A 27,849-nucleotide genomic window follows, 5' to 3' on the forward strand; every position below is an offset into this window, starting at 1 on the left:
TTATAATAAAAAGTCCCTCTCATGGAATTCAAAAATAAAACATTACAACACTGTCATTAAACCAGAAGCACTATATGCAGCTGAGACATTATCTATCACTAACCATGGCCCAATTGAAAGGCTAGAGATCAAAGAAAGAAAAATATTGAGAAAAATTTTAGGCCCCAAATTTCATAACGACAAACTAATTCATACCAAAAATGAAACACTCTACAAAACCACAGAAAAACTTTCGGATACAATGAGGAAAAGAAGAATTGAGTTTTATGGGCACATTCTCAGAATGAACCCAAATAGACTTACAAAAAGAATGTTTGACTACTTCAGGAATAAAAAATCCAAACCAAATTGGTTTATCCAAACAGAGAAAGACTTAAGAGAACTACACATCACAGAAAAAATGCTCACAGACAGGACCGCAAAAATGATAAGCAAAGACAGAAAAGAGGGATTCCAGCTCCAAAATAGAAAGAAAAGAACGATTGTCATCTCTGATGAGGAAAGAAAAGCAAGATCAGAAAGAATGAAGCAGTACTGGGCGAAAAGAAAGGCACATAACACACAGAAGTGATTGATTCAACGTACCCCAAAGTTGGGTGAAACGAAGAAGAAGAAGAAGAATTGCATCTATATGCGTATAAGGTTGTACCATATTAGACTGGGTAGCCATTTGATATTAGGAGAGGCAGCCACTACGAAACCTCTGTGTGTTTACCGAATTCATCAAAATAAGTACTGAGAAACTGCTATCTACATCGAAGCAGCACGTGGTACACATTACATCACTGGCGTCCAGTTCTTCAGTACCACTCGTTTCTTTAAGTTCTTTCTCAGTTGTGTTCCGCGGTGTGTGTCTTTGGAAGTCACTCTTAGAAGAAAAGTAGCAGGGTCGTTGTTAATGCTCCAGACTGAGTAAGCGCTCCCTGCCGCTTAGTTTTTCTAGAGCTCGTTGGGTACAGCTGAACCACAGATTTTTGAATGTTGTCTCCTGGGGTGGTTCATTCCTTCCAGCTTATACATTGACAGTTCTATCGAAGGTACTCGTAGCAGCACCGTGATGATGTTTGTTAATCATTCCACATAAAGATTCAGTAATATTTAATGATCTTCAAATATACTCTAATACAAAAAAAGGAAAAGAATTGTCCGAATGTGACGGAAATCGGTAGATGTGTCATACACGTACAGATAACATTTACTGGAGTCGCATTGTCTTCATCGACGAGTCTCGCTTCGAAATGAGGCCCAATGACCATCGAAGCGCCCCAAACAGTGACAGCATACCAACCCGATAATCGACCGCCATACGACCTGACAACCAGAAGTATTAGTCTGGGGTGCTACTTCCTTTCATAACAGCAGTCCTTTTGTCCCATCCGTGGCACCCATACAGTACAGCCGTACGTCCACGATACTCTATGCCCCGTTTTGTTGCCTTTCGTGGCAAGCCATTCTGGGTTTACATACCAGCAGGGAAATGCCCGCCCGCAAATTTCGTGGTCACTAGATCACCCCGATCCAGAACGTTTGGAGTATTACGGGCAGGCGCTCCGATCAGCTCGTGACTTTGTCGATCTAACGCGTCAGTTGGACAGAACCTGGCACAATATCTCCCAGGAGAACATCCGAGAACTCTGCCAATCAGTGCCTAGTGCATAAGGACCAAACTTGGACCAAAGCGTTATCGACTTGCTCAATTTGTGAAGCTTTTTCTCTTGAAAAATCACGCAATTATTTTAAAATTGTTATCATTTCTTTGTCTGTACAAAGTACCGATTTCCGTTCATTTCGGATAATTTCTTCGTCGTGCGTCGCTTTTTTTTTCTTTTCATTGAGTGCATTGCTCGAATCTTGCCTAGTCCAGTAATACATTTATGAATAATGCTAATATCTAATCACACTGCATGCAGTAAGGCGGGTCGTAATCACAACATTGTGCAGGTACGTGGCATACAAAACACCAATGTCGTGTTCATCTCCATGCGTCAGAGGAACGATGTTTTACCCAATCAAGGACTCGAGGTAAATGTGCAAAAGAATAAGCAGCAGAAGAAATGAGAGTGGGGCCTGTTTTGTGAGTCCCTATATGGCTGCAGGTTAGCAGACTGAGCAGAATCGTTCTTGGGCGCTGATCCAATGTGCTGCGATATTCATCTGTACCTACATCGAAGTTTGCCGTCGCTGCAGTCCGACTTTGGCTGCAACGGCCAGGTGTTTTAAAAATCTTTCTGTTGCGTCCACGTGCCTTCCATATGGTCTGTCTTTGTGTCGCAGTTCCTATTTGCTGTTGTTTATTATTTCTTCTATACCTTATCTGATTAGGGTCATTCCCTTCCTTTGGGCAGGACATCCCTAAAATTCGATGTAAAATTTAAAGGGTCGCTAATAAATCAGGTTACATTAGTTCCAATTCTACTGTCGGTCTGTCCATATTGTATTCAAATTCTGGGTATCACTTCTCGATGAGTGTTTAATTCATCGTGACTACGTTTTCAGATGAAAAAGGAGTTGGCGTTATGTCTGTTTTTAATGATCGCCGGGAGATCATTTTGTGCAAGGATTCTGGGCATAGTACCGACGCCAGCACACAGCCATCAGATACCATTCCTCGCCATTATGAGAGCTCTTGCAGAGAGAGGTCACAAGGTCACTGTCATCACCACAGATCCACTGAAGGTAAGTCGTGCCACAAATCTGTTCTTTTCACAACTGATCACCCGTACTTTAAAAATAAAAGCTCTTGGATAATTGCCTCACTTACACACAGGGTAGCCGTGCGGTCATGACGACTTGTCACGGTTCGCACGGCTGCCCCCTCGGAGGTTCGAATTCTCCCTCGGGCATGGGTGTATGCGTTGTCCTTAGCGTAAGTTAGTGTAAGTTAGATTAAGTAGTGTGTAAACCTAGGGACCGATGACCTCAGCAGTTTGGTCCCACAGTCCTTACCACAAATTCCAATTTTTCTGGCTCACGTAAAATTGTAAACTTAACCATACGGTACGTATGTCCACTGCAGTGAACAGCTGTTACCATTTTCAGTCAGTCCTGAGACTTCAAATGTACGCAGTTCACTCCAGTGGAAGCTTCGAACTGGTGCTGTGCCCTGTTTGCATGTGCAACCTTAGCACTGACTGAAAATGGCAAAGAAGCGACTTAATAGCTATCCACTGCAATGGACATGTGCACCCAGTGGTTAATATTCATGGAGAAAATTGTAATGCAAGGGGAATACATTGTAGTAACTTCATCAGTATCAACAGCTTAAGGGAAGCAAGAGACGAGGGCTCAAGTGCTAAGTAACGGTGAATGTTTAGAATGTGCTTGTACAGATGAGTTAGCAGAGATCGCCGATGATACGTTAGGAGGTGCTGTACTTCTTGTGGCAAATTCTTTTTGCACGATAACATTTTTCATCGATCAAAATTTTTCCGTTTTGGAGAAAGAAGTGCTAAGAGTATGAAGGGAGAGAGAGTATGAGAGAGGTAGTGAAGAAGGTGAGTGAAGAGGAAGAGGAGGGTAACAGGGAAGGGGAGGGGAGAGGTGGAGGGTGAGGGGTCGGTTTAGGGAGAATGGAGAGGATGGGAATATCAGGAGGGAAGGGGTGCGGCAAGAATATGACGAGGTACGGGAAGGGGTAAATATGAGGAGAAGGGAACAGGTAAAGGGAAGATATAAGGGAGCATCACTTAATGTCATCAAAGTGTATTTACTGTGCCAGCACGCTTCCTCGCGTTGTATTACTAGCATGCCACACGTTTCATGTTTCAATGTTGACTCCTTATGTTTAGTCTACTATGTGTCACCAGTGCATTGTCGATCTGTGGATCTCGAAGATTTCTTAACACTTGGATATAAGCGTTTTGTGGTAGGGGCGTAGAAGATCTGACGTGAGAATATTTTCTAATAGAGGTAAAAAACTTTTAGTTTACAGTTTGGAGCAACCACGTGTGTGGATAAATATTCTGAAATAAAACATGCAGGCTGTATCAGCAGTTCACAATTCCCTGTACCTTAGAAATCAATAACCAGTACCTTCATTTTCAGGACCCCCCGAAAAATTTCACGCAGATTGATTTGTCTTTCACAAAGACGACCATAGATATACCGAAACTTGTAATGGAAATTGGACAAGCAGGACCTATGGGAGGGATGGAAGTACTTCTGCCTGTCACTGAGACTTTGTGTAAACTCAATTTCGAGTTACCGCAAATAAAGAAACTATTGGAGTAAGTATTGTGAGACTAAGCATTTCTTCCTCTGTGACATTTACGAGTAAAGAATAGTTCTGCTGCTACAACAACGTCAGAGTTTTATATACTGTCATTTTCCGTTTACTAATTACTTTCTCTACTGCACTACTAGCGGATATCTTCCGACTCTGAGTCACTTTCATTTCTTGAAAAGGTAATAGAAGTCATTTTAACAGGCTTAACTATTGATTCACTTGTCGTCTTATTTACACTTTCGTAAATGGAATTTGGAACACCTGAAGCACCAGTCCGACACGCATTTATCTTTATAGAGATATTACTCACATAAAGAGTATTAAAATATTAAACTTGCCTTCCTTTCGGAACTGATATTCATCATTAGCCTTAGAATTCGTTTGAGAAATTTCTTGCTATACTCGTCCGAACTCTTTTGATCAGATTGTGTACATTAGACGCCAGAGAATGGCACTTATTTAATTTTCTTGATCCTGGTTTTTCTATGTTTGAGTAAAGCTACAGGGCGAGCATATGACTGTAAATTTATTGCTTTTCAGCTGACTTAATTTGATTCCTTACATCTCAGTCCCACACGTGGAATTAATCAGTCTTAACTACCGTACTTAAGTTCATTCAGCGTAACATAACGAGATTATTTCACCACTTGATTACAAGGTTATTTTCTCTATTTAAATTTAGGTCGACCATCTCGTTGTGCTATACTGCGATCTCCACCTGGAGAATTTCAGTAACGTTATACAAACTCATTAAGCATCATGTACTCATGCCATTCTACATCTGTGGCGTACCTTTTATCTGTATTCAAAATACTTAACATAAGATAGCGTAATGATAAAATTTTAATAAATACATCGCACAGAATGGATACACTGGAGTATTGCTTTTGTAGCATTTTTCGGTCATAATGTGTATGATGTAAGGCTTTCCATATCGGTCTGTGCATTTTACATTGCTGCTAGTACTTCTTACACCAATTTTTATGAAAACTGCAGCGCCGATATTGAATGTCCGGAACGAATCGAAGCGCTTACGATTTCTTGAGTGGTTTACCAGCAATAAGAACATGAGACTGCGTGGGACCAGCATGTTACCATGTCCAGAAAGGTCGGTATGGCACTACGACCAGTCACTGGTGAGACGTGGCACGTCGTTTCTAAAACTGTGCGCAAGGGCCGCTGCCGTCCTCTCTTCGAGAAGTTGATGCATAAATACAAAAATTAATCGGCCGATTAGAGAAGTTACTTCAAAAACTGTCAGAGCATCTAGCCACGCTACTAAACTCTCCCCAGTTCTACTGTTGTCCCATGAAGGGCTACATCGATAGCACATTTAAAGTGAGTAAACAGTAATAAAAAAAAAGCGCCAGTTTCATTCGTTATGAGCTGCTTATCCCGAACATAATACTCCTCAACCGGCTTCGGCACTGCTTGGCCACTATTTCCCAACTGTAGGGGATCCTCGACTATGGCTCAGACCTTGTAAGAGTCGTGGCGGTTCTCTCACGCCGCCCCTGTTTGTGCTGATAGTGGAGCCAGATCGTAGGAGGCCTGGCTAAACGGAAAATTGTACTGACTTATTCCAATTCAGAAACGGCGCGGTAGTTTTTTTGTTTCGTCCTAGGCCAAGTGTCCACTCTACTCGTGGCGAATTTCTTCTTCTGCAGTCCATTCCACAAGCCCTCCCAGTTAAAATCGAATGCTGTTCTTCTACTGGAATAGCTGTAGTAGAATCAACGGGTGCAACAAATTTCAGTATCAGGTTAGCTGAGTGATTAATTGAAAGGTAGTTGGCAAGTAATAACTTATTGTAACTTATGTCATACGAAACATCATCAAGCCCGTACTAATCTTAAGTTACAGTTTCGTCATTCACATGCAATCACACTCACTCGTAACACCCATGTTATGGTAACTAACCAAACCCGTCACCAAAATGACTAACAAACGAATTGTCTGTGTCAGAATGCTCGCTCAGATATTACACAATTTGACCACTTCGAATGTTCATTTTGTGGTCATGCTTTCTATAGCACGCCACACGGCTTTTGGTTAGTCAAAAGTCACAGTCTACGTATTAAAATCACAATTTGACGGGTTCTTCTTTTTCACACATTCGCGTCCACTTTGCACCACTTCACGCTCAAATTTTAACGATTATTCCGTAAACTTTTCACATCTTCTCAGAGCACCTTTTATACGTGTCCGAACTTGGTCACTGCTGAGATCACGGCTGATATCCGATCCCCTTAGGCTTCACAAAGCAATTCTCAATTCTCAAACCTCACAAAATACACGTCGACGTATTGTCCCCTGATAGGCTGATATTCATCGTAACCAATCCAATATTAGTATTAAACTGCGCAATATCACGTCTTTTACTTTTGACCAATTACCACTTAATAGCTATTTTAAACAATTTATAAAAAGGACAAATTTATAGAATCCACAAATATCAAAATAACTCTATCTTTAAACAACAAATGTATCATAAAATGCATCTTGTTTTCTCAGTCCCTATAAACTGGCTAGATGTACTTTCCAATTTCTCCTCGGTATGATTCATTCTCTCAGTAGACAGTTCTCACACTAACATTTACTAAGTTAATTAACATAATAATACTCATTTAATATTTCTCATTCACACTAATAATTAAACAAATTAGAAACAATTAATGACTGTCGCAATAAATACAGTTTTGCTTCCCAAATATACAGTTTTAACTGCTTGATAATTTCATAGTCCATAAGATGCTAAGACATTTCGACCACAGGCGAAACTACCTGCAGCTAGCTGCTTGATCTGAACGCATCTGTCATATGATTCATGACTCATGTATGACGCTTCTTCCTGCTACTGTCTCTTACTTACGTGTGTGTGAAATCTTATGGGACTTAACTGCTAAGGTCATTAGTCGCTAAGCTTACACACTACTTAACGTAAATTATCCTGAGGACAAACACACACACACACACCCATGCCCGAGGGAGGACTCGAACCTCTGCGAGGGATCAGCCGCACAGTCCATGACTGCAGCGCCTTAGACCGCTCGGCTAATCACGCGCGGCTCTTACTTACGTACACCGGATGTAAGGCCCTATGCTTCTCAAATCTGGGTGCAAACGTAAAAATAGTGAACATGGTTCTGCAATCCAGCGACTACGTTCAGTGACGGTGGTAAGGAGAAGTTAGCTCATTCTTTGTAAGATACGTTCACTAACAGTAGAATTACAAGACACGAACCTCTCCTGCGAGTAGATTAACAAGACCTCATTGCCTGTGAAAGGGATACATAAAAAATTATTTTACCTGATTGTGAATTAATTCTTTACCAATTTCTATCAAACATACCTCCTAATCGATTCCATCTCATGTCACCCCGATACCTGCAAGTCGTCAACCAGGACACAAACTGAATATAAGTACTATTGTGCCTCGCTGACGACAAAAAGCCTATTATCACCATATCATTAAGTTACAAGAGATTATAATACACTGCATAATGTGAGTCACCCTGAAAACTGGCCGTCATTGCCCCACAATAACAACTGCCACACAAACACAATGTCAACGTTCGATGTTACGCTAAAATTTTAAGATCCAGTGGCTGACACCCGTGGCAGACACACTCTGTGAGCCAGACACTTTGTCAACTGATCACCACTGCACCAACTGCATTTGGACATATCAACTGCTTATCATTGCCCCAGCTGGGTTTGGGGTATGATTGTCACCGTATGTCAGCTGACCATCATTGCCCCAGTTGGTGTTCGGGGCAAAGACATTCATCATTTTAACTGTGTGTAAGTGCAACAATTGCATTGGGTATAATTACAGCCACCATATCAACTGAGCATAATTTTCCCAATTGTCTTTGGGAACAATTGCAGTCACCTTGTCAACTGACCATCATTCACCTAGTTTGATTCAGGGGTAATGTCAGTCATCATGTATCAAGTAACTGTCAGTGCCCCATTTGTGTTTCGGGTAAAGGTCAACTAATCTGACCAGCTAGTTCCAAACTGTTCTGATAATCATGATGATTGTCAGAAGTTGGTCTGCTTGTCCGACGGCCATCACTGTCCCACAATAGTGTCTGTGGGGGGGGGGGGGGGGGGGGAAGTAGGGTGAGGGGGGGATAACAATGGCGGTCAACCTGTCAGATGACCATCTTTTCCCAGTGTATGAGATAAACTGTCACAGTTTTGCTATAAAATGGCGATATATGTCGCATGGTCTGCACTGTACAAAAGCAGAAGATAACAAACGTTTTGTAAAACAACATATACCCTGGCACTGATTTACTATAATGTTTAGCTCAATTTGAAAGTGAGTAGCTGAAAACACAGAAACCGTCGTTTCTTATCCATATGACTGTGTATTATTACTGTTTAGTCTCCTATTTCATCAATGTGTCACGTAGTTTCCACTGTGTGACGGCATCAATAGCATTATCAGCAGAAAATGATGACGATTTGTCCTGCAGGATAAAGATAATAACCTACCATGGGGGTCACTACAATTTTCGGCTGATTTTGATGCAAGTTTTAGCTAAATTAAGAAGAGTTTTTGCCAAATTCAGAACTATGATACACCATTTACTTTGTTATAAGGATTAAACTATTCTGGCCGATAATAAGAGCACTTTAAGCTGTAATACTGATCACCAATACTGCCAGTGTGTGTTTTGAACTGATACAGAATAAATTTTAATGTAGTTCAATAAATTTAATGCAGCGTACAAAGATTAAACTAAGCTCATCGACTAACGTGTAAGATATATCAGTTGTGCCAATAAGCGAATCACACTTGTTGTGATAAGTAATACAGACAATTTAGATGTGGAAACATTATTTTGAGAGACCATTGTGTCCTTAAAAGTGTGGTATAGATGTCGAACTTTAGTCATCGACAACTCCTACTCAACCTGAAAGTTTTTATCAGTAATGCCAAGATATGAGAAATGTCTGTTTTTTATCTCATAGAACATTTAAGTTACAACGGTAATGCCATGTGTGTTTGTGCTCTAAATCTTACGTATTTTCAGAAATTATTTTATTTTATGCCAAATATTGAATTTCGTTGTGGAAAGATCATATTATTGTGTAGAATCTTTGGTAATATTTACGTCTCTTATTCTAATCATTATGAATTTTTATTTGGATATTACGAAAATATATGGTTTAACCGTCTGCTTACCAGAAAATCTGTGTAGTATTGTCTAACCAGTGGCCCTCTCAAGCCCATGTTGTTTAAATTGACATAAACTGACACTGTTTGCATGGTTACGAGGTGAAACGACTTTTGAGTTACTAATACTTTCAAATAATTTTATTTATTTAAAGTGTACATTTTAAAAAAACGCAATTTATATATTCCTACTGTTAGCTTGTATTCTTACTGAAAATTTGCTCAGGGTCTACTGTCAATAGCAGAGTGTTCCGAGCATACAGGTTTGATGCACTTATAAGATGTAATATGACTCTTTCTATCTTTCTTCCCTATTCGATATGCACATTTCTCCTTTTCTTAGCTAGTGGTTTCATGTCACTTCCTGAATCCGGTGCTATTAATGAATTCATTGACTTCTTTGCCCCTGCTAGTTGCTTTCCCAAATTGATGAAAGTCGGACGTCTATTTTTTAATGGTAGCGAGCATTATCAAAAATGCATTCATTACACTTACATCGATCATGTTGAAGAAAACTACCAGTGGTCAGGAGCCTTGTTTTTCTCTTCAATGCGTTTCCTGGTCCATAGTGTCAGTTCCACCCGTTTATAGCATTCTATGACACTATAAGTTTAGGCTTCTTTGCTTGTGATGATGACACCGTTGGTTGGTTATGAAGAGAGCTAAGGACGGTAACAACTCTGTTTTTCTTAGGAACATAAGGGGCTATCATCACATCTCGTTGAAAACCAAATAATGTACGGTATGCTTCACGTCCTTTAGGTGTAGTAAAATCACTAGGCAGTTCACTTTTGTTTTTTTGGATAATACTGACCAGTGTCAGATCTTTTGACAGTAAATAATGAGCTAAATGTACAGATGTAAAAATTATCTCAGGTGGTATTACGTCCAGACTTTTCAAGTTCAATCACCAGGCTTTTCATAACATTCTCTCCAAGTCACGCGGCTCTGGTTTTTTCCTCCTTCCCCAAATACACTTTCATCTTCCAGCAGTAGCTTGTTGCACTGTCACTATCACATTTCCCACAACTTCATTCGCTATCTATAAGGTTTTGATGTGGTTTATTGTCGAAATGGGCAGCGACCTAGAAATATGGGCAACTAATCATCCGCGGTCACGCACCATCCTGGAATTTAGGCATCTCCAAGGGTAATCTTCCACATCTCAAAAACTTCTGTGACTGGTTCCAATTTGTCACCTGACCTAAGTTCACGTCGGGTTGCTGCACTGTAAATGCGCAACAACCACAGAATAGCATGGAAGCGGTTGCGAGGCGTAACTTCCTTAAGAGTGGTCGGCTGTTCTCAACACTCCAAAACTGACTGATAGTCTCATTTCTTGACTTTTAAAGGCCAGTCAGTATTAGAGCACCAAGAAACTTCTTCCCCGTAAAATTTTCGATCATCCGTGTTGGTTCACATACACACTTTGTCAATGAGTGATACACGAAAGAACAACATAGAACATTATCACAGTTCCTAATGGAATAACTCGTAGGTCCCTGGTCTTCTTTCGATACGTCCTTTCTGCTCCGCCTACCAGAAATTCCAATTTGTGGAGCTGTAGCCTATGTTTCTTTCACATTAACAGAAAACAATTGGTCACACTGAAAAGAATTTGCATGAAATTGTTCTTCTCTATCTTCGTGAAGGATTATTGATGACCATCACCTTCGCGTAATTCTGATTTTCGGCGAAGCCTCCCTCATTATCATCATCACTCAAGATTTCCATTCACTAGGTGGGTTTTCAGAATCAGAAGACTGCTCCTTACCTCCTTATCTGATAGTCTTCTTCTCCGTAACATTATCAGTTTGTAGAGCAGACAAATGTTATAAAATAATGCACCAAAGTAAACATGTGGTTATCACAAGGAGGTCTGTTGAGCACTGAAAGAAGAACAGCGTGAATCCCCAATGGCAAATGGTGTAACAGACGCTGCACAGTCAGACATCTGGGTGCTGAAAAATTGCTTCTAACCGTAAGGACCTCGCAGGCAGAGGAAACGTGCAGCAACATTCTAACAGAGAAGACATAGGTAAATTTTTATAATTCTCTATGGTAGGTAAAGGTTTAAGTGATGCAGCCCAAAAAGATCTCGTCAAAACGCCTTCTTTTCGTCCTAAAATAGCGCATGGTCATTTCATTTATCTTTGTTGTTTTTACATTTTGTATTGTGGATCATTGCAACTAGATTTTGTTCTTATTCAGTAACTTATTATGTAAATACAAGCTGTAAACGTTTTTTGTGAGCCTCGAAGGCTCGATTTTTGTTTTAGTACGTTAACATGTGAACAGAATCGATTATATTTTTATAGTATAGAACAGGATGCATTATATTCTTGACTCCTACAATGGTGCTTGGTGCACTAAAGCATTACTGTAACTCTTCTAAAAACCTAAGGGCTTATTGTTCAATCTTTGTACAACGAGTGACATAGCCTCAAGTGAGTCGTTGATCTAAGTGGCAACATTAAGCATCTCGTGAGAACGCATGATTTTCTGTTTCTTTTGTTGTGTTAAAGTGTCAAAAATGGAGCGTCAGTGTACGGAATACCATGAAACAGAACTGCATCCAAGCCACAGATGAAAAAGCAATTCAAGAAAGGTGTACCATAAAGTCAGTAACATCCATTACATCTCTCTAGTTGTATGTATGTGGCGTGATTTGGTATCTGTGGATGGCGAGTGAAAGAGCCGTTCTTCTAGAACTCAAGACGGCATTCAGCTCTCCAACATAGGCATGACTGCAGGAAGGTAGTGGATGCGAAGCAGGTATACGTCTCGCGTTCAGTCATAGGATCACTAGTTTCATAAATATATTTATTCTGGACTACAGATACTACAGCTGCAGTGTTGCCAGGCGGCGATTAGGATCCCCCAGATGCTGGCCGGTCTTCGTCTTTGAAGTGTTCCTAGATAAGAGGACGGCCACCTGAGATGGTCAGCAAGTTGCGTTGTCTCGCCCAGCAGGCGACAATGTTACGTGGTCAGCATACAGCGACTGATAGTGATGAAGTGTGGAATCAAGACGGCCGCTCGGCTCCTACTACTAAAATACTACTTCGTATTGTTATCGAAGCGCCAGTCTCTGTAGCTAGTAACAACTACATAGTCTTGATACCATATTGCAGTGCCTGTGTTATCCCGAATTACGATGCAAAGTTGCTTCGGACATGCGTGATGTCGACATTCCATTATACAGGGTGGTCCATTGATCGTGGCCGGGCCAAATATCTCACTAAATAAGCGTCAAACGAAAAAAACTACAAAGAACGAAACTTGTCTAGCTTGAAGTGGGAAACCAGATGGCGCTATGGTTGGCCCGCTAGATGGCGCTGCCATAGGTCAAACGGATATCAACTGCGTTTTTTCTAAACAGGAACCCCCATTTTTTATTACATATTCGTGCAGTACGTAAAGAAATATGAATGTTTTAGTTGGACCACTTTTTTCGCTTTGTGATAAATGGCGCTGTAATAGTCACAAACATATGGCTCACAATTTTACACGAACAGTTGGTAACAGGTAGGTTTTCTAAATTAAGATACAGAACGTAGGTACGTTTGAACAATTTATTTCGGTTGTTCCAATGTGATACATGTACCTTTGTGAACTTATCATTTCTGAGAACGCATGCTGTTACAGCGTGATTACCTGTAAATACCACATTAATGCAATAAATGCTCAAAATGATGTCCGTCAACCTCAATGCGTTTGGCAATACGTGTAACGACATTCCTCTCACCAGCGAGTAGTTCGCCTTCCGTCAGGTTCGCACATGCATTGACAATGCGCTGACGCATGTTGTCAGGCGCTGTCGGTGGATCACGATGGCAACTATCCTTCAACTCTCCCCACAGAAAGAAATCCGGGGGCGTCAGATCCAGTCAACGTGCGGGCCATGGTATGGTCCTTCGACGACCAGTCCACCTGCCATGAAATATGCTATTCTATACCGCTTCAACCGCACGTGAGCTATGTGCCGGGCATCCATCATGTCGGAAGTACATCGCCATTCTGTCATGCATTGAAACATCTTGTAGTAACATCGATAGAACATTACGAAAGAAATCAGCATACATTGCGCCATTTAGATTGCCATCGATAAAATGGGGGCCAATTATTCTTCCTCACATAATGCCGCACCATACATTAACCCGCTAAGGTCGCTGATGTTCCACTTGTCGCAGCCATCGTGGATTTTCCGTTGCCCAATAGTGCATATTATGCCGGTTTACGTTACCGCTGTTGGTGAATGATGCTTCGTCGCTAAATAGAACGCGTGCAAAAAATCTGTCATCGTCCCGTAATTTCTCTTGTGCCCAGTGGCAGAACTGTACACGACGTTCAAAGTCGTCGCCATGCAATTCCTGGTGCACAGAAATATGGTGCGGGTGCAGTCGATGTTGATGTAGCATTATCAACACCGACGTTTTTGAGATTCCCGATTCTCGCGCAATTTGTCTGCTACTGATGTGCGGATTAGCCGCGACAGCAGCTAAAACACCTACTTGAGCATCATCATTTGTTTCAGGTCGTGGTTGACGTTTCACATGTGGCTGAACACTTCCTGTTTCTTTAAATAACGTAACTATCCGGCGAACGGTCCGGACACTTGGATGATGTCGTCCAGGATACCGAGAAACATACGTAGCACAAGCCCGTTGGGCATTTTGATTACAATAGCCATACATCAACACGATATCGACCTTTTCCGCAATTGGTAAACGGTCCATTTTAACACGGGTAATGTATCATGAACCAAATACCGTCCGCACTGGCGGAATGTTACGTGATACCACGTACTTATACATTTGTGACTACTACAGCACCATCTACCACAAAGCGAAAAGAGTGGTCCAACTAAAACATTCATATTTCTTTACGAAATAGACGAATATGTAATAAAAATGGGGGTTCCTATTTTAAATAACGCAGTTGATATCCGTTTGACCTGTGGCAGCGCCATCTAGCGGGTCAACCATAGCGCCATCTGGTTTCCCCCTTCAAGCTAGACAAGTTTCATTGCTTGTAGTTTTTTCGTTTGACGCTTATTTCGTGAGATATTTGGCCCGGTCACGACCAATGGACCATCCAGTACGTCTGACGGTTGTCCATATTCGAAAATGCTAATACATTTCACGTATTACATAGTCTTGTAGTGTTTGATTCGATACGAAGTCTACGTGTTTTCTCCTGAGGCGAGCTGACGGCCTGGGAATCGCGAGAGCGCCAGCTGGTTCACCAATTACTCACTCTATAGGAACTGCAGTGAATCGATGCGGTGGTCCACAGTCGACAGAAACAGCCGGCAGTGCAAGACGCACCACGGGTATGGTGACAGCACCTGTGTGAAGCAGCATGTCACTGGGCATCATGCCGCAACATCTGCTCCAGTCGGTGTCGGCGCAGTCAAGCAGCTGGTAAGCAACTCCGAGCGCGGCTTCGGCACAGAGCTGGTTTAAGGCCAAAGTGACAGAAGCCGCTGTTTGGGGCGCCGTACTGAGAGGCGTGCCGGAGCCGCCACAGCTGTAGGTTTCTGTACAGGACAATCACAGTTAGAAGCGGCAGCTTGGGGCACCAACCTGAGAGGAACGCCAGGGTCGGTTAGAGCAAAACTTGTGTACAGTGCGTACCACAGTTAGTGATTACTAACAGTGTAAGAGGGAAAAGGGGTGTGAAGAGGGGCGCCACATGATAAGTCGCTTGCGGAAAAATGTTCTCGAACCAGCCTTGCCCCTGAATGAGAGCATCTGTAAAGCTTGGAAGGTAGGAGACGAGGTACTTGCGGAAGTAAAGCTGTGAGGACGGGGCGTGAGTCGTGCTTGGGTAGCTCAGATGGTAGAGCACTTGCCCGCGAAAGGCAAAGGTCCCGAGTTCGAGTCTCGGTCAGGCATACAGTTTTAATCTGCCAGGAAGTTTAAGCCTTGTCCCTATACACAGGGACATTGAGAATGAAGCTGGGAAGCTATTCACATGCCTCTGGGTCAGATGAGTATTGAGGCGAGGTATCAGGTATAATCCCGCCTGCTGGACGAGGAATATGTTGGCAATCAGAAGATAATGACAGCTAAAATGATAGCTCTTAAGGAACGCCTATTAGTGTGGGCTATGGCACAGCTGAAGCTTGTTAGCAGGGTTGAGAATGTGGAAAATACTCAAAAATCATGTGCATCAGTGACAACAACAATGACCTTATGACCTCATCCTCTGGAGAAAAGTACAAAAAATCAAACGGGTAAGGAAGGTATGAAAGTATTTATCAAACCGAAAGTAAGGGGAAGGCAACGAAAAAGTTAGGGAAACCTTTTCTAAAGCTGTCCATCAAAAGAAAGAGAAACCAAAAGTAAACAGTATTCGTTCAACTAAGAACGTCTTACTGGTATACGTCCCAACGTAGAACATGGTCAAAAATTAATCCAACGTGAGAGATTGAGAGATGAGGTCAACTGTGAGTGTCAGAAGAAGAAACTCCCATTGATCATACTTTACATTGTTCTCAGCAGTTTGCGAAACGAAGAGCTCGTGACAAACATTTATGTGCATAACCCTGGCAGAGAAACAACTTGAGATGTTTTTAATTAGGAATTTACCGCGATAGAGAGCGGGTGGGGAGAGTGATAAGGTGCTGGGCCACTAACATCTTGATATAATTTAACAAACTTTATTTACAAAAACCAAAAGACAACTTCACACAAGGCATAAACATGAAAATTTTGTGGTAGCTTGTTCAAAATGTCAATGAAATATAATGAACCAAAACTTTCATAACGTGCACTTCAAAGACATCACAGCTTCTTGAATCAATTCAAAATTTATTAGAACTGTCAATTGCCCAACATTCAGTCAATTTCAAGCAATTACTAGAATGCCTGAATATGTTTAGACAAGTGATTAGCACAATGTCCAGGGGCCCATTAAGAAAACGGGCACCTTCCAAACTGATAACATAAAATTTTCAATTACATGGATTTTTTAAAATAATTCCACAACATTAAATTTTAAAGCACACAGGAGACAGTTAACGTTAGAATAACATTTAAATAACTCTGCACACAAAGCTTTAAAAATAGTCAAAAAATAGCAAATGATGAAGTTAGTCCATTAAAATAAGTAGAGAAACATCACACCTCAAAATCCCGAGATGGTCGGAGGGCCTTGCTTACAATGTTCCAAATGTTCTCAATTGGCAAGAGATCCGGCGAGCTTTGTGGCCAAGGTAGGGTTTGAGAAACACGAAGACTAGCAGTAGAAACTCTCGCCTTGTGCGGGAGGGCGTTATGTTGCTGAAATGTAAGTCTAGGATGGCTTGCATGAAGGGCAACGAAACGTCGCATAGAATATCGTCGACGCACCTCTGTGCTGTAAGGGTGTCGAGGGTGACAACCAAAGAAGTCGTCCTATGAAAAGAAATAACACCCCAGACAATCACTCCTGGTGTCCGGCCGTACGGCGAGCGACAGTTAGTTGGTATCTCATTGCTGTCTGGGGCGACTTCTGACGCATCTTCGCTATTCATTGGAGTAAATTCGAAGCGGGGCTCATCACTGACGACATTTCGACTCCAGGCAATGAGATGCCAGGCCAAATGTGCCCGATAGCACTGCAAACAAGTCTGTTGGTATTCTGAGATCAATGGTAACCAAAATAAGGGGCGCCGTTAGTTCAGTCCCCTTTCTTAAACCACCTATTAACGGTCCTTACGGTCACTGAAGGACCAGCCACACGTCGAATCGATGATAGTGATGAATTTGGGCCCCTGAGTGCCTCCCTGACGATTTCTTGGTCCTCCTGTTGTGTCATCTCTATAGGTTGACTGCCTCCTTCTTGACGCTTTGTTCAGCCATGGTTCACCCATTCCTGCCAGCGTCGTCGAATAGTGGCATCGCTCCTGTTCAAACGTCGAGCGAGTCGCTGGTTACTCCAACCGGCCGCTATGAGCCCAACTACACGTCCTTTCTCAAAGGCTGACATATACGCATGTTGTTGAAGCACCCGTCTGCGGTGGCCGGCCCCTGTGGCCGAGCGGTTCTATATCTACATCTACATCTACACTACTGCTCTGCAATTCACATTTAAGTGCTTGGCAGAGGGTTCATCGAGCCACAATCATACTATCTCTCTACGATTCCACTCCCGAACAGCGCGCGGGAGAAACGAACACCTAAACCTTTCTGTTCGAGCTCTGATTTCTCTTATTTTATTTTGATGATCATTCCTACCTATGTAGGTTGGGTTCAACAAAATATTTTCGCATTCGGAAGAGAAAGTTGGTGACTGAAATTTCGTAAATAGATCTCGCCGCGACGAAAAACGTCTTTGCTTTAATGACTTCCATCCCAACTCGCGTATCATATCTGCCACACTCTCTCCCCTATTACGTGATAATACAAAACGAGCTGCGCTTTTTTGCACCCTTTCGATGTCCTCTGTCAATCCCACCTGGTAAGGATCCCACACCGCACAGCAATATTCTAACAGAGGACGAACGAGTGTAGTGTAAGCTGTTTCTTTAGTGGACTTGTTGCATCTTCTGGGTGTCCTGCCAATGAAACACAACCTTTGGCTCGCCTTCCCCACAATACGGGGCTATTACAAATGATTGAAGCGATTTCATAAATTCACTGTAGCTCCATTCATTGACATATGGTCACGACACACTACAGATACGTAGAAAAACTCATAAAGTTTTGTTCGGCTGAAGCCGCACTTCAGGTTTCTGCCGCCAGAGTGCTCGAGAGCGCAGTGAGACAAAATGGCGACAGGAGCCGAGGAAGCGTATGTCGTGCTTGAAATGCACTCACATCAGTCAGTCATAACAGTGCAACGACACTTCAGGACGAAGTTCAACCAAGATCCACCAACTGCTAACTCCATTCGGCGATGGTATGCGCAGTTTAAAGCTTCTGGATGCCTCTGTAAGGGAAAATCAACGGGTCGGCCTGCAGTGAGCGAAGAAACGTTTGAACGCGTGCGGGAAAGTTTCACGCGTAGCCCGCGGAAGTCGACGAATAAAGCAAACAGGGAACTAAACGTACCACAGCCGACGGTTTGGAAAATCTTACGGAAAAGGCTAAAGCAGAAGCCTTACCGTTTACAATTGCTACAAGCCCTGACACCCGATGACAAAGTCAAACGCTTTGAATTTTCGGCGCGGTTGCAACAGCTCATTGAAGAGGATGCGTTCAGTGCAAAACTTGTTTTCAGTGATGAAGCAACATTTTTTCTTAATGGTGAAGTGAACAGACACAATGTGCGAATCTGGGCGGTAGAGAATCCTCACGCATTCGTGCAGCAAATTCGCAATTCACCAAAAGTTAACGTGTTTTGTGCAATCTCACGGTTTAAAGTTTACGGCCCCTTTTTCTTCTGCGAAAAAAACGTACAGGACACGTGTATCTGGACATGGTGGAGAATTGGCTCATGCCACAACTGGAGACCGACAGCGCCGACTTCATCTTTCAACAGGATGGTGCTCCACCGCACTTCCATCATGATGTTCGGCATTTCTTAAACAGGAGATTGGAAAACCGATGGATCGGTCGTGGTGGAGATCATGATCAGCAATTCATGTCATGGCCTCCACGCTCTCCCGACTTAACCCCATGCGATTTCTTTCTGTGGGGTTATGTGAAAGATTCAGTGTTTAAACCTCCTCTACCAAGAAACGTGCCAGAACTGCGAGCTCGCATCAACGATGCTTTCGAACTCATTGTTGGGGACATGCTGCGCCGAGTGTGGGAGGAACTTGATTATCGGCTTGATGTCTGCCGAATCACTAAAGGGGCACATATCGAACATCTGTGAGTGCCTAAAAAAACTTCTTGAGTTTTTGTATGTGTGTGCAATGCATTGTGAAAATATCTCAAATAATAAAGTTATTGTAGAGCTGTGAAATCGCTTCAATCATTTGTAAGAACCCTGTATTATCTGTGTGGTCTTTCCAACTGAAGTTGTTCGTAATTTTAACACCCAGGTACTTAGTTGAATTGACAGCCTTGAGAACTGTACTATTTACCGAGTAATAGAATTCCAACGGATTTCTTTTGGAACTCATGTGGTTCTAGGCGCTTCAGTCCGGAACTGCGAGCGGCTGCTACGGTCGCAGGTTTGAATCCTCCCTCGGGCAAGGTTGTGTGTGATGTCCTTAGGTTAGTTAGGTTGAGGTTGTCCTGAGTCTAAGGGATGGATGACCTCACATCTTAAGTCCCATAGTGCTTAGAGCACCCATCTGCATGGCATAGTTACTGTCTGAGTATTCGGAATTAAATTCGCGAAGGCTCTGTCCTGGTATGCAATGTCACCTGTTTGTTATTCTTGCCATCTGCGCGATGAAACTGCGTCGCAGCGTCACAATTTCATCCATCGGCCGCCAAAGTTTACAATTCTGCATTTTCTTCGATGCCTGTACGCATATCAGTTCGGGACCACTTTGCATAACCTCTTCGTGGTGCGTCGATATTTTTATAAACTAACTGAAAGGTTAAAAATACTCTTATGTCATATCTGCAGACTGGTATCTCCCTCTCGTACGTTGTGAATTATTCCCTGATGTCTTAACACACGTTCTGTCGTTCTGTTCCTACTTCATGGAAGTATTTTCCAGAAAATCCTCTCCTCGCGGATTTCTGGAGAACCTCTTACTATTATCACAATACAAATAGTGCCATTAAGGGATAATTTTTGTAGAAAATGCATATGTGGCTCTATATGTAGGAGATTTTCCCATTCGGTGCGAGAAAAACTAGATACATTCCGAGATAGCTGCAAACCGCGAGCCTTTAAAAGAATTATACATAGGTGGAAACTTTAAAAGCAAATGAAAAATTTCTTTTTGTTTTTGTATTATCCGTCGTCTTAGGGAATGAGGTCTCTAGATTTCTTTTTAGAAGCGAAAGAAGAAGTTATTGCTAATGCTCATACATGTTCACCCTTGTCTGAAAATTTTGGGGATCAGAAATGCGTGCCCCTTAATGACTGCGAGTAAATAAATAAGAGTTCTAACTATTCGTAAATTTCATAACATAATAAAAAAAGCTGAAGTTTGTGGAAATTAAAAACCTGGCTTGGTGCTGCAGTTTGCTATTTTTTTCGGTTCTCGCTGTTTCTTTCTGTCTTGTATAAATCATTTCTGCATACCATATACTGGCAACCTTCTCAGAGTTTTTATACCTCTCCAGATTACTATCTGCAGTGTCTGCGCCACTGTCTGAAAAACATTGCATAGACATCGAAAAACACTCACACACTGCAAATGGCATGACATGCCTAGACAGGCCACGACTCTGTAGGAATCACAGCAACTGTGCGAGTGCAGGACGTGGACACACTGTGAAATACGGAGATTTGGTCGGTCCTGGAGGGGTGCTCAGTTATCAGAAGTTGCTAAGGTGACCGCTCACGTAGAGCGCAAAATTAGGGTTCGAGTTTCGGTTACCCCACAAATTTTCATTTGTCGCTAATAAACTGTGAAGCTACAGTCTCTTCGTATTCGAATTCCGAATAAATTTCGTCTCCAGATTAATTACGTAGTGGAAGCAGGGTGTACAAAATGCGTTAACTCTGACTTTTTAATAAAAGGTAGTTGCCAAGTGTGCAGTGTAATATCAGTGGTCTTCGCTAGTTAATTTATATTTACACCAGAATATCTGTGAAGCAATCCACTTATGTAAGTCAAGTGGACAAGCAAAAGATTCGAATCCATCTGAGTTTCATTTGTCTACTGATATCATTAACATCAGTTTTATGAGCAAGGGAAACCTTCAGTATCACGCGAGCTCAAGAAAACGAAATGGTGTGTGGAGGAATTTCATATATACCTCAAAAAAATTTATTGCATCTGCCTTTCTAGCATTCGTTACATCGGGTGCGGGGAGTGGTTTGGATCTATGCATATGATTAAAGAAACATCGCGGTTCATTGACACAAACAATGAGTATTTAAACACATACTATGTACATCGATCTTTACAAAAAAAGGGCAGTGAATACGCCTTCAGCGAATGTAACATGAACAACAAGGGAAATGATTACATGGTCCCCTAAAATAATTGCTAATTCACATTCAGCCATATCAGGATGCTACCACAGATGCAGCTCGTCTTATATGCACAGTAGATAGAACGGAAACAAATAAAACTCACGGAAATTTTCATTCTATGATACATATAAAAACTACTAATGACCTACAGGTGCTCAGTTACTACAATGTAATTGACTGGAGTACGTGTAGGGGGAGATCAGCTAAGTCACTGGTCAGATAAGGAACTGCTGAAAAACATGATAAGTTCTACAAGTGCCAAATGAGGAGAAATTCATTGCGCATGACTATGCTCGTTCGGTTCGTAATTTTATGTACTGCAATACGAAGCATAGCAATGATTGTTTGATGCCATCTAAAGGACACGTCTCAGATTCAGCGTTTATTTAGTAGTAGAATCAAATGGAAATCCCTTAGCTCGGGAAAAATATTCCCAGAAAGGCGGCTGTGGGATGATTAAATGCCGGCCGGTGTGACCGAGCGCTTCTAGGTGCCTCAGTCTCGAACCGTGCGCCCGCAACGGTCGCAGGTTCGAATCCTGCCTCTGGCATGGATGTGTGTCAATACTTTCTTTCTTATGCATCACTTAACGAGATGGCCAGTGAATATAACACTGCTGTGGAATGTTTTGTCGTTCATAAGACTGTTTGCTACACTGCACTGTATCCCAATATGATGTGGACACAACGCGTTCATCGACAGAGCAAACCACGCCCGGGTTCCCGGGTTCGATTCCCGGCGGGGTCAGGGATTTTCTCTCCCTCGTGATGACTGGGTGTTGTGTGATGTCCTTAGGTTAGTTAGGTTTAAGTAGTTCAAAGTTCTAGGGGACTGATGACCTCAGCAGTTAAGTCCCATAGTGCTCAGAGCCATTTGAACCATTTGATGACTAAATGCAATTGCATAATGCAATGATACATTCGTTTAAACACCTCAGGATGAGCTTTGAGCGACTACTGCGCCATATTGTGTGTTCACCAACAAACGATCAAGGGTAGGGCACGATGACTACATTAAAATCAAACGAATTTGTATGTAAAAGTTTTCACAAATTTCCTGAACAAATAAGCATTTGAATTTAGAAATAAACTAAAGCCTGAAGCGCTAACCTCACTGGTCTTCAACTATACCTGAGAGCATTCCCTCACACACAAAGGGTAGCCCACTAAGACTACTTATAGGCCTACAGACCAAAATTTATAAAATACAGTCGAAAATATAATCATATAAATAACTACTGAACTGTAACACTAAAGTGAAAACCGACTGAAAGTTACGCTTGATGAGATAACGACTAGATGTTTAGCTTTAAACATTTACGAGGGTCACCCCAAAAGAAATGCACACTATTTTTTGTAAAAATACAGTTTTCATTCTGCATGTGCGAAAGTTTTACAGTGTGTAGACACATCCTTCCCGCCTTTTTTCAAACTTAGTTCTACATCTACATTTATACTCCGCAAGCCACCCAACGGTGTGTGGCGGAGGGCACTTTACGTGCCACTGTGATTACCTCCCTTTCCTGTTCCAGTCGCGTATGGTTCGCGGAAAGAACGACTGTCTGAAAGCCTCCGTGCGCGCTCTAATCTCTCTAATTTTACATTCGTGATCTCCTCGGGAGGTATAAGTAGGGGGAAGCAATATATTCGATACCTCATCCAGAAACGCACCCTCTCTAAACCTGGCGAGCAAGCTACACCGCGATGCAGAGCGCGTCTCTTGCAGAGTCTGCCACTTGAGTTTGTTAAACATCTCCGTAACGCTATCACGGTTACCAAATAACCCTGTGACGAAACGCGCCGCTCTTCTTTGGATCTTCTCTATCTCCTCCGTCAGACCGATCTGGTACGGATCCCACACTGATGAGCAATACTCAAGTATAGGTCGAACGAGTGTTTTGTAAGCCACCTCCTTTGATGATGGACTACATTTTCTAAGCACTCTCCCAATGAATCTCAACCTGGTACCCGCCTTACCAACAATTAATTTTATATGATCATTCCACTTCAAATCGTTCCGCACTGTTACCGCGAGTGGCGTCGTCACAGCATGCCTTCAAGGTGGCTGCTATACTTGACGTTCGTCAGAAGCAACGTGCTGCCATAAAATTCCTGTGCTGTGAAAACGAGACAGTGGGAAACATCCACAAGAGGTTGAAAAAGGTGTATGGAGATGCTGCTGTCGATCACAGTGCAGTTAGTCGGTGAGCAAGCTGGTTACGTGATGAAAGCAGGCACGGCAATATTGAGGACTGCACACACTCCAGACAGTGTGCAGAGAGTTAACGAATTGGTGAGTGTTGACAAACGCATCACAGTGAACGAATTGTCACGCTACGTTGGGATAGGGGAGGGAAGTGTCTACAGAATACTGAAATTGTTGGCGTTAAACAAGGTTTGTGCCAGATGGGTTCCCAGGATGTTGGACAGTGGCTCACAAAGAAAGAAGAAAAACGGTATGCAGCGAACTTTTGGAACAGTAAGAGAATGGTGGAGATGAATTTCTTGGAAGAATTGTGACAGGTGATGAAACATGGCTCCATCATTTTTCACCAGAGACAAAGAGGCAATCAATGGAGTGGCATCATGCAAATTCACCCAAGAAAAAAAATTTCAAAACCACACCTTCTGCTGGAAAAGTTATGGCTACGGTGTTTTTCGATTTCGAAGGACTCTTGCTTGTGGACATCATGCCAAATGGAACCACCATAAATTCTGATGCATATGTAACGACACTGAAGAAACTTCAAGCTCGACTGAGTCGTGTTCGACCACATCGACGAAAGCACGATGTTTTGCTGTTGCACGACAATGCACGGCCACATGTCGGTCAAAAAACCATGTAAGCGATCACAAAACTCGAATGGACAACAGTGAAACACCCGCCTTACAGTCCTGACCTGGCTCCATGTGACTATCATCTCTTTGGCAAACTGAAAGACTCTCTTCGTGGAACAAGGTTTGAAGATGATGACTCCGTTGTGGTCGCTTCCAAACAGTGGCTCCAACAGGATGGTCCAGAATTTTACCGTGCGGGTATACATGCACTGCTTCCAAGATGGCGTAAGGCAGTTGAGAGGGATGGAAATTATGTGAAGAAATGAAAATATTGTTCCTAAAGGAAGTATTTACACACTCTAAAGCTTTCAAACATGAAGAATAAGAGATGGATTTAAAAAAAATAGTGTGCATTTCTTTTGGAGCGACCGTCGTAGCAATAGACTCATAGAACATAACGTTCAATAGTTACGGGACAACGACCACCAGAAAAGCGTCGGTGGGTCCGCAGATTTCGGCGGACCCTTTCTCGCCAGGGGAGGGAGTAACCTGTCTCGTTACCTATCTACGCAACTACTGGGCAGAGTGCCTGCTAGCAACGGAACATCTCTTACTCGCCCTGCGTTCTTCATTAGTCATCAGACTACCAAACTGCTATAAGGTTGGATCTTACAGGTGGACTTTGAGTCTCTGGCCCTCGGAGAACTTTTAAAACAGACTGAGTCATCCAGTCACTTATTGAGAAAGGTATACAGTGCGGAAGGAGGATTAGAAGGTGCTAATCGGAGGTAAATAAACTCATTATCCCGCTCGTCCGTCGGAAATCCCTTAGCTTTTCATAACCATAAAAAATTGAGACTTAATGTCATCCATGTATTCATGAATTGCCTGGAGATGCCAAACGACAGATTGCATGAAACGGAAGTGACAGTACCGCTTCAATAGTAAATCATTTCTGTCAACATTTCCTTTCATCAAAGGTGTCCTTTTCACTGAGTTCATCCTTCATCACTTCTAAGATTGTTCCTAAATCCACGAAAGAAGTAATTTTTATGGAAAACATAGTCTTATTATAAAAACTGTGTATGGAATGGACGGCTTTACTGCCACATACGCACACTTTTGTTGATACTTTTCACTATCGTATTGCATTAATTTGACTGAATTTCGTTGACATATCCCTAATTTTCTCCATCAACGCGTGGGTGGTCGTGGGCTTGTAGGAATAAACTTCTTATTTCAAAAAACTGGAAACAGAAAAGTCCAACTGCGTTAAATCGCATGATCTTGGCAGCCAATTACGATTATATCAAAACGGGCAATCACACAACCACAAAATGGCTCAAGCAGTAATTGAATTGTGTCTCGGACTGTACGGCACGTGGCACCGCCTTTGTGAAACCGCATGTCTCCCACATTCATGTCCAGCAATTTAGGTGCATAAAACTGAATTATCACATCGCGATTGCGTTCACTATTAACTCTTCTCACTTGACCAGCCGCATTTTCGTAGAAGAATGGTCCCATCACGTCTCCAGCCCAAAGTACACACCAAACTGCGACACGTTCTGGATACATTTGCTTCTAAAAAATCACTCGTGTATTTTATAAATCCTAAATGCGAAAATTTTGTCTACTAAGCAGGGCATCAAGTTGAGAATGAGCCTCATCGTTGAAGATGATTTTGTTCGAAAAATCGTTATCCACTTGTTGTTCCATAACCCATTCAGCGAACTCTAATCGCTGTGCGTGGTGAGCAGGCTTCAGTTCTTGAGTCAAGCAGACAATTTAAGCATGAAGATGCAAATCTTTCCTGAGAATGCGATGTAGTGTTTCATAAAATGCCCAATATTGAGGTCTGTGGACTCGCAGCAGCACTCTCTCAAACTGCTTCGATGTTTTGTGTCGAACTACTCGTTGAACGACGGCCAGAGTGTTTAAGATCAATAATTGATTCAGTCTCTCTAAATTTTTCAATTAATCTCTTCACAACTGATGAAGTTAAATCAATATTCCAATCATATTTTGTACTAAAATTGTGATTTCTAACTGCCAAATCTTCATTAGTTTAAAATGTTACTCAATTAAAAAATGTATTGTTGTTTCCTGATTTTTATTATCCTAAACTTTCTCTTTTCCTTCGTTGGCAACATTTTACCTCAAAAGTGGCGCAAAATTCAAATCTTGCATGAATTTTGGAGCATTTCATGCTTTTTACCACTTTTCACTTAAATTTCAAAATACATCATTTTTCAAACGAAGCATGTTGCTCCTTTTTAGATTTGACATTAAGCACCATTGACAGCCATAATCAAAATTTACAGTATCAGTATAACTTATTCCGTTTTGGACCACTTTCACACGTGAAGATCTGTTTTGTTGCAGAATGCGTTTCTCGTATTCGCCTTAATGAGCCTGTTTATTCTGTCTTTTTTGTATTGTTTTCTTTTGAAAGTGGAGTGTTCTTGTTCTGACTGGAAATTAATGTGATCGACAAGGTCCTTGACTCGTGTTTTGGAACAGCGGAGTTCTTTCTAATAAACTACAACCCTGCCATAAACCTTCGTTCCATTGGCTTGGTTTGTTGCTTCTGCATTTTCTTACTGCTGCCTTCATTTTTAAGTCTTCTCTCTCCGCCTTCTCTCTTAGTGTCTCTTAGAAATCTTTCCGCCTTCGTGTATCTACCACAGTCAGTATAATCGATAACCTGCTTTAAATTTTTTCGTTTTTATTTTTACAACTTTCACTTCCAGTAGCAAGCAACTATTCATCAATGTCTCACTAGATGTCATTCTTGCCTGTTCCTTCCTTTAACGACTTCTTTATTTGTCTGTTCTTCCTGCATCCCTGTTTGGTACTAGATCCATCAGCTTGAGTTTCAGTATACCTTTGTATCACATTTTTATGCTTTCAGTTCACCTTTCCTCTTTTACTCCTCGATTATATGATCACAGATTTCAGCTTCTGAAAATTCCTCAATTACGTTCCAGTTTCGCATGACAGTGCATGTTTTTCCCTAATGCAGACGAGAGTAATTTATTTATTTATTTATTTTATTTTATTTTATTTTTTTTTTTTGATGCGGCTGTCTGCTTTTGTTGTGCCCTCTCTTTATTGACTTATTTTTCCTCTGTTTTTCAGGTTGCAAGAGAAGTTTGATTTGGTGGTCTTGGAAACGTTCATGCTCTGGTGTTACTTCGGTTTTGTGCACAAACTGGGCTCACCGCCGATAGTGGGATTTCTCTCCGCCGGACTGACTGAGACTACGAGTAGCTTCTTGGCCAATCCAATCAATCCGGCTTACATGCCGGTCCTAGCTTCGGCGTACACAGACCACATGGACTTCTGGCAGCGCATGGACAATGCCCAACTGACTCTCAGGCTGTTGCACTCCTTCCATAACGTTATCGTGCCTTTTCAAGACCAGCTGATACAGGAGCATTTCGGAGCGGATATGCCCAGTCTGAGCGTTATGCTGCGCAACGTGAGTCTCATGATAACGGGAAATGACTTCGTGTTGGGCTATCCTCAGCCAATGGTGCCCGGTATCGTGCACACAACAGGCCTGCACATCTCCAATGAGCGGAAACCATTACCAAAGGTAAACTTTGCTC

The 27,849-nt window shown here is 42.1% G+C and overlaps 1 protein-coding gene across 1 annotated transcript in view; it reads left to right on the forward strand.

Moving 5' to 3' along the window:
• LOC126474087 (UDP-glucosyltransferase 2-like) overlaps positions 1 to 27,849 on the forward strand; it is a 63,152-nt gene that overhangs the window by 20,668 nt on the left and 14,635 nt on the right. Inside the window, exons 2-4 of the mRNA XM_050101500.1 lie at positions 2,497 to 2,676; positions 4,045 to 4,226; positions 27,377 to 27,836. Of these exons, the coding sequence (XP_049957457.1) occupies positions 2,497 to 2,676; positions 4,045 to 4,226; positions 27,377 to 27,836 (822 nt within the window). The remainder of the gene's footprint in view (positions 1 to 2,496; positions 2,677 to 4,044; positions 4,227 to 27,376; positions 27,837 to 27,849) is intronic.

This window comes from Schistocerca serialis, chromosome 4 (assembly GCF_023864345.2).
Source record: "Schistocerca serialis cubense isolate TAMUIC-IGC-003099 chromosome 4, iqSchSeri2.2, whole genome shotgun sequence".
In the NCBI taxonomy this organism is placed as follows: domain Eukaryota; kingdom Metazoa; phylum Arthropoda; class Insecta; order Orthoptera; family Acrididae; genus Schistocerca; species Schistocerca serialis.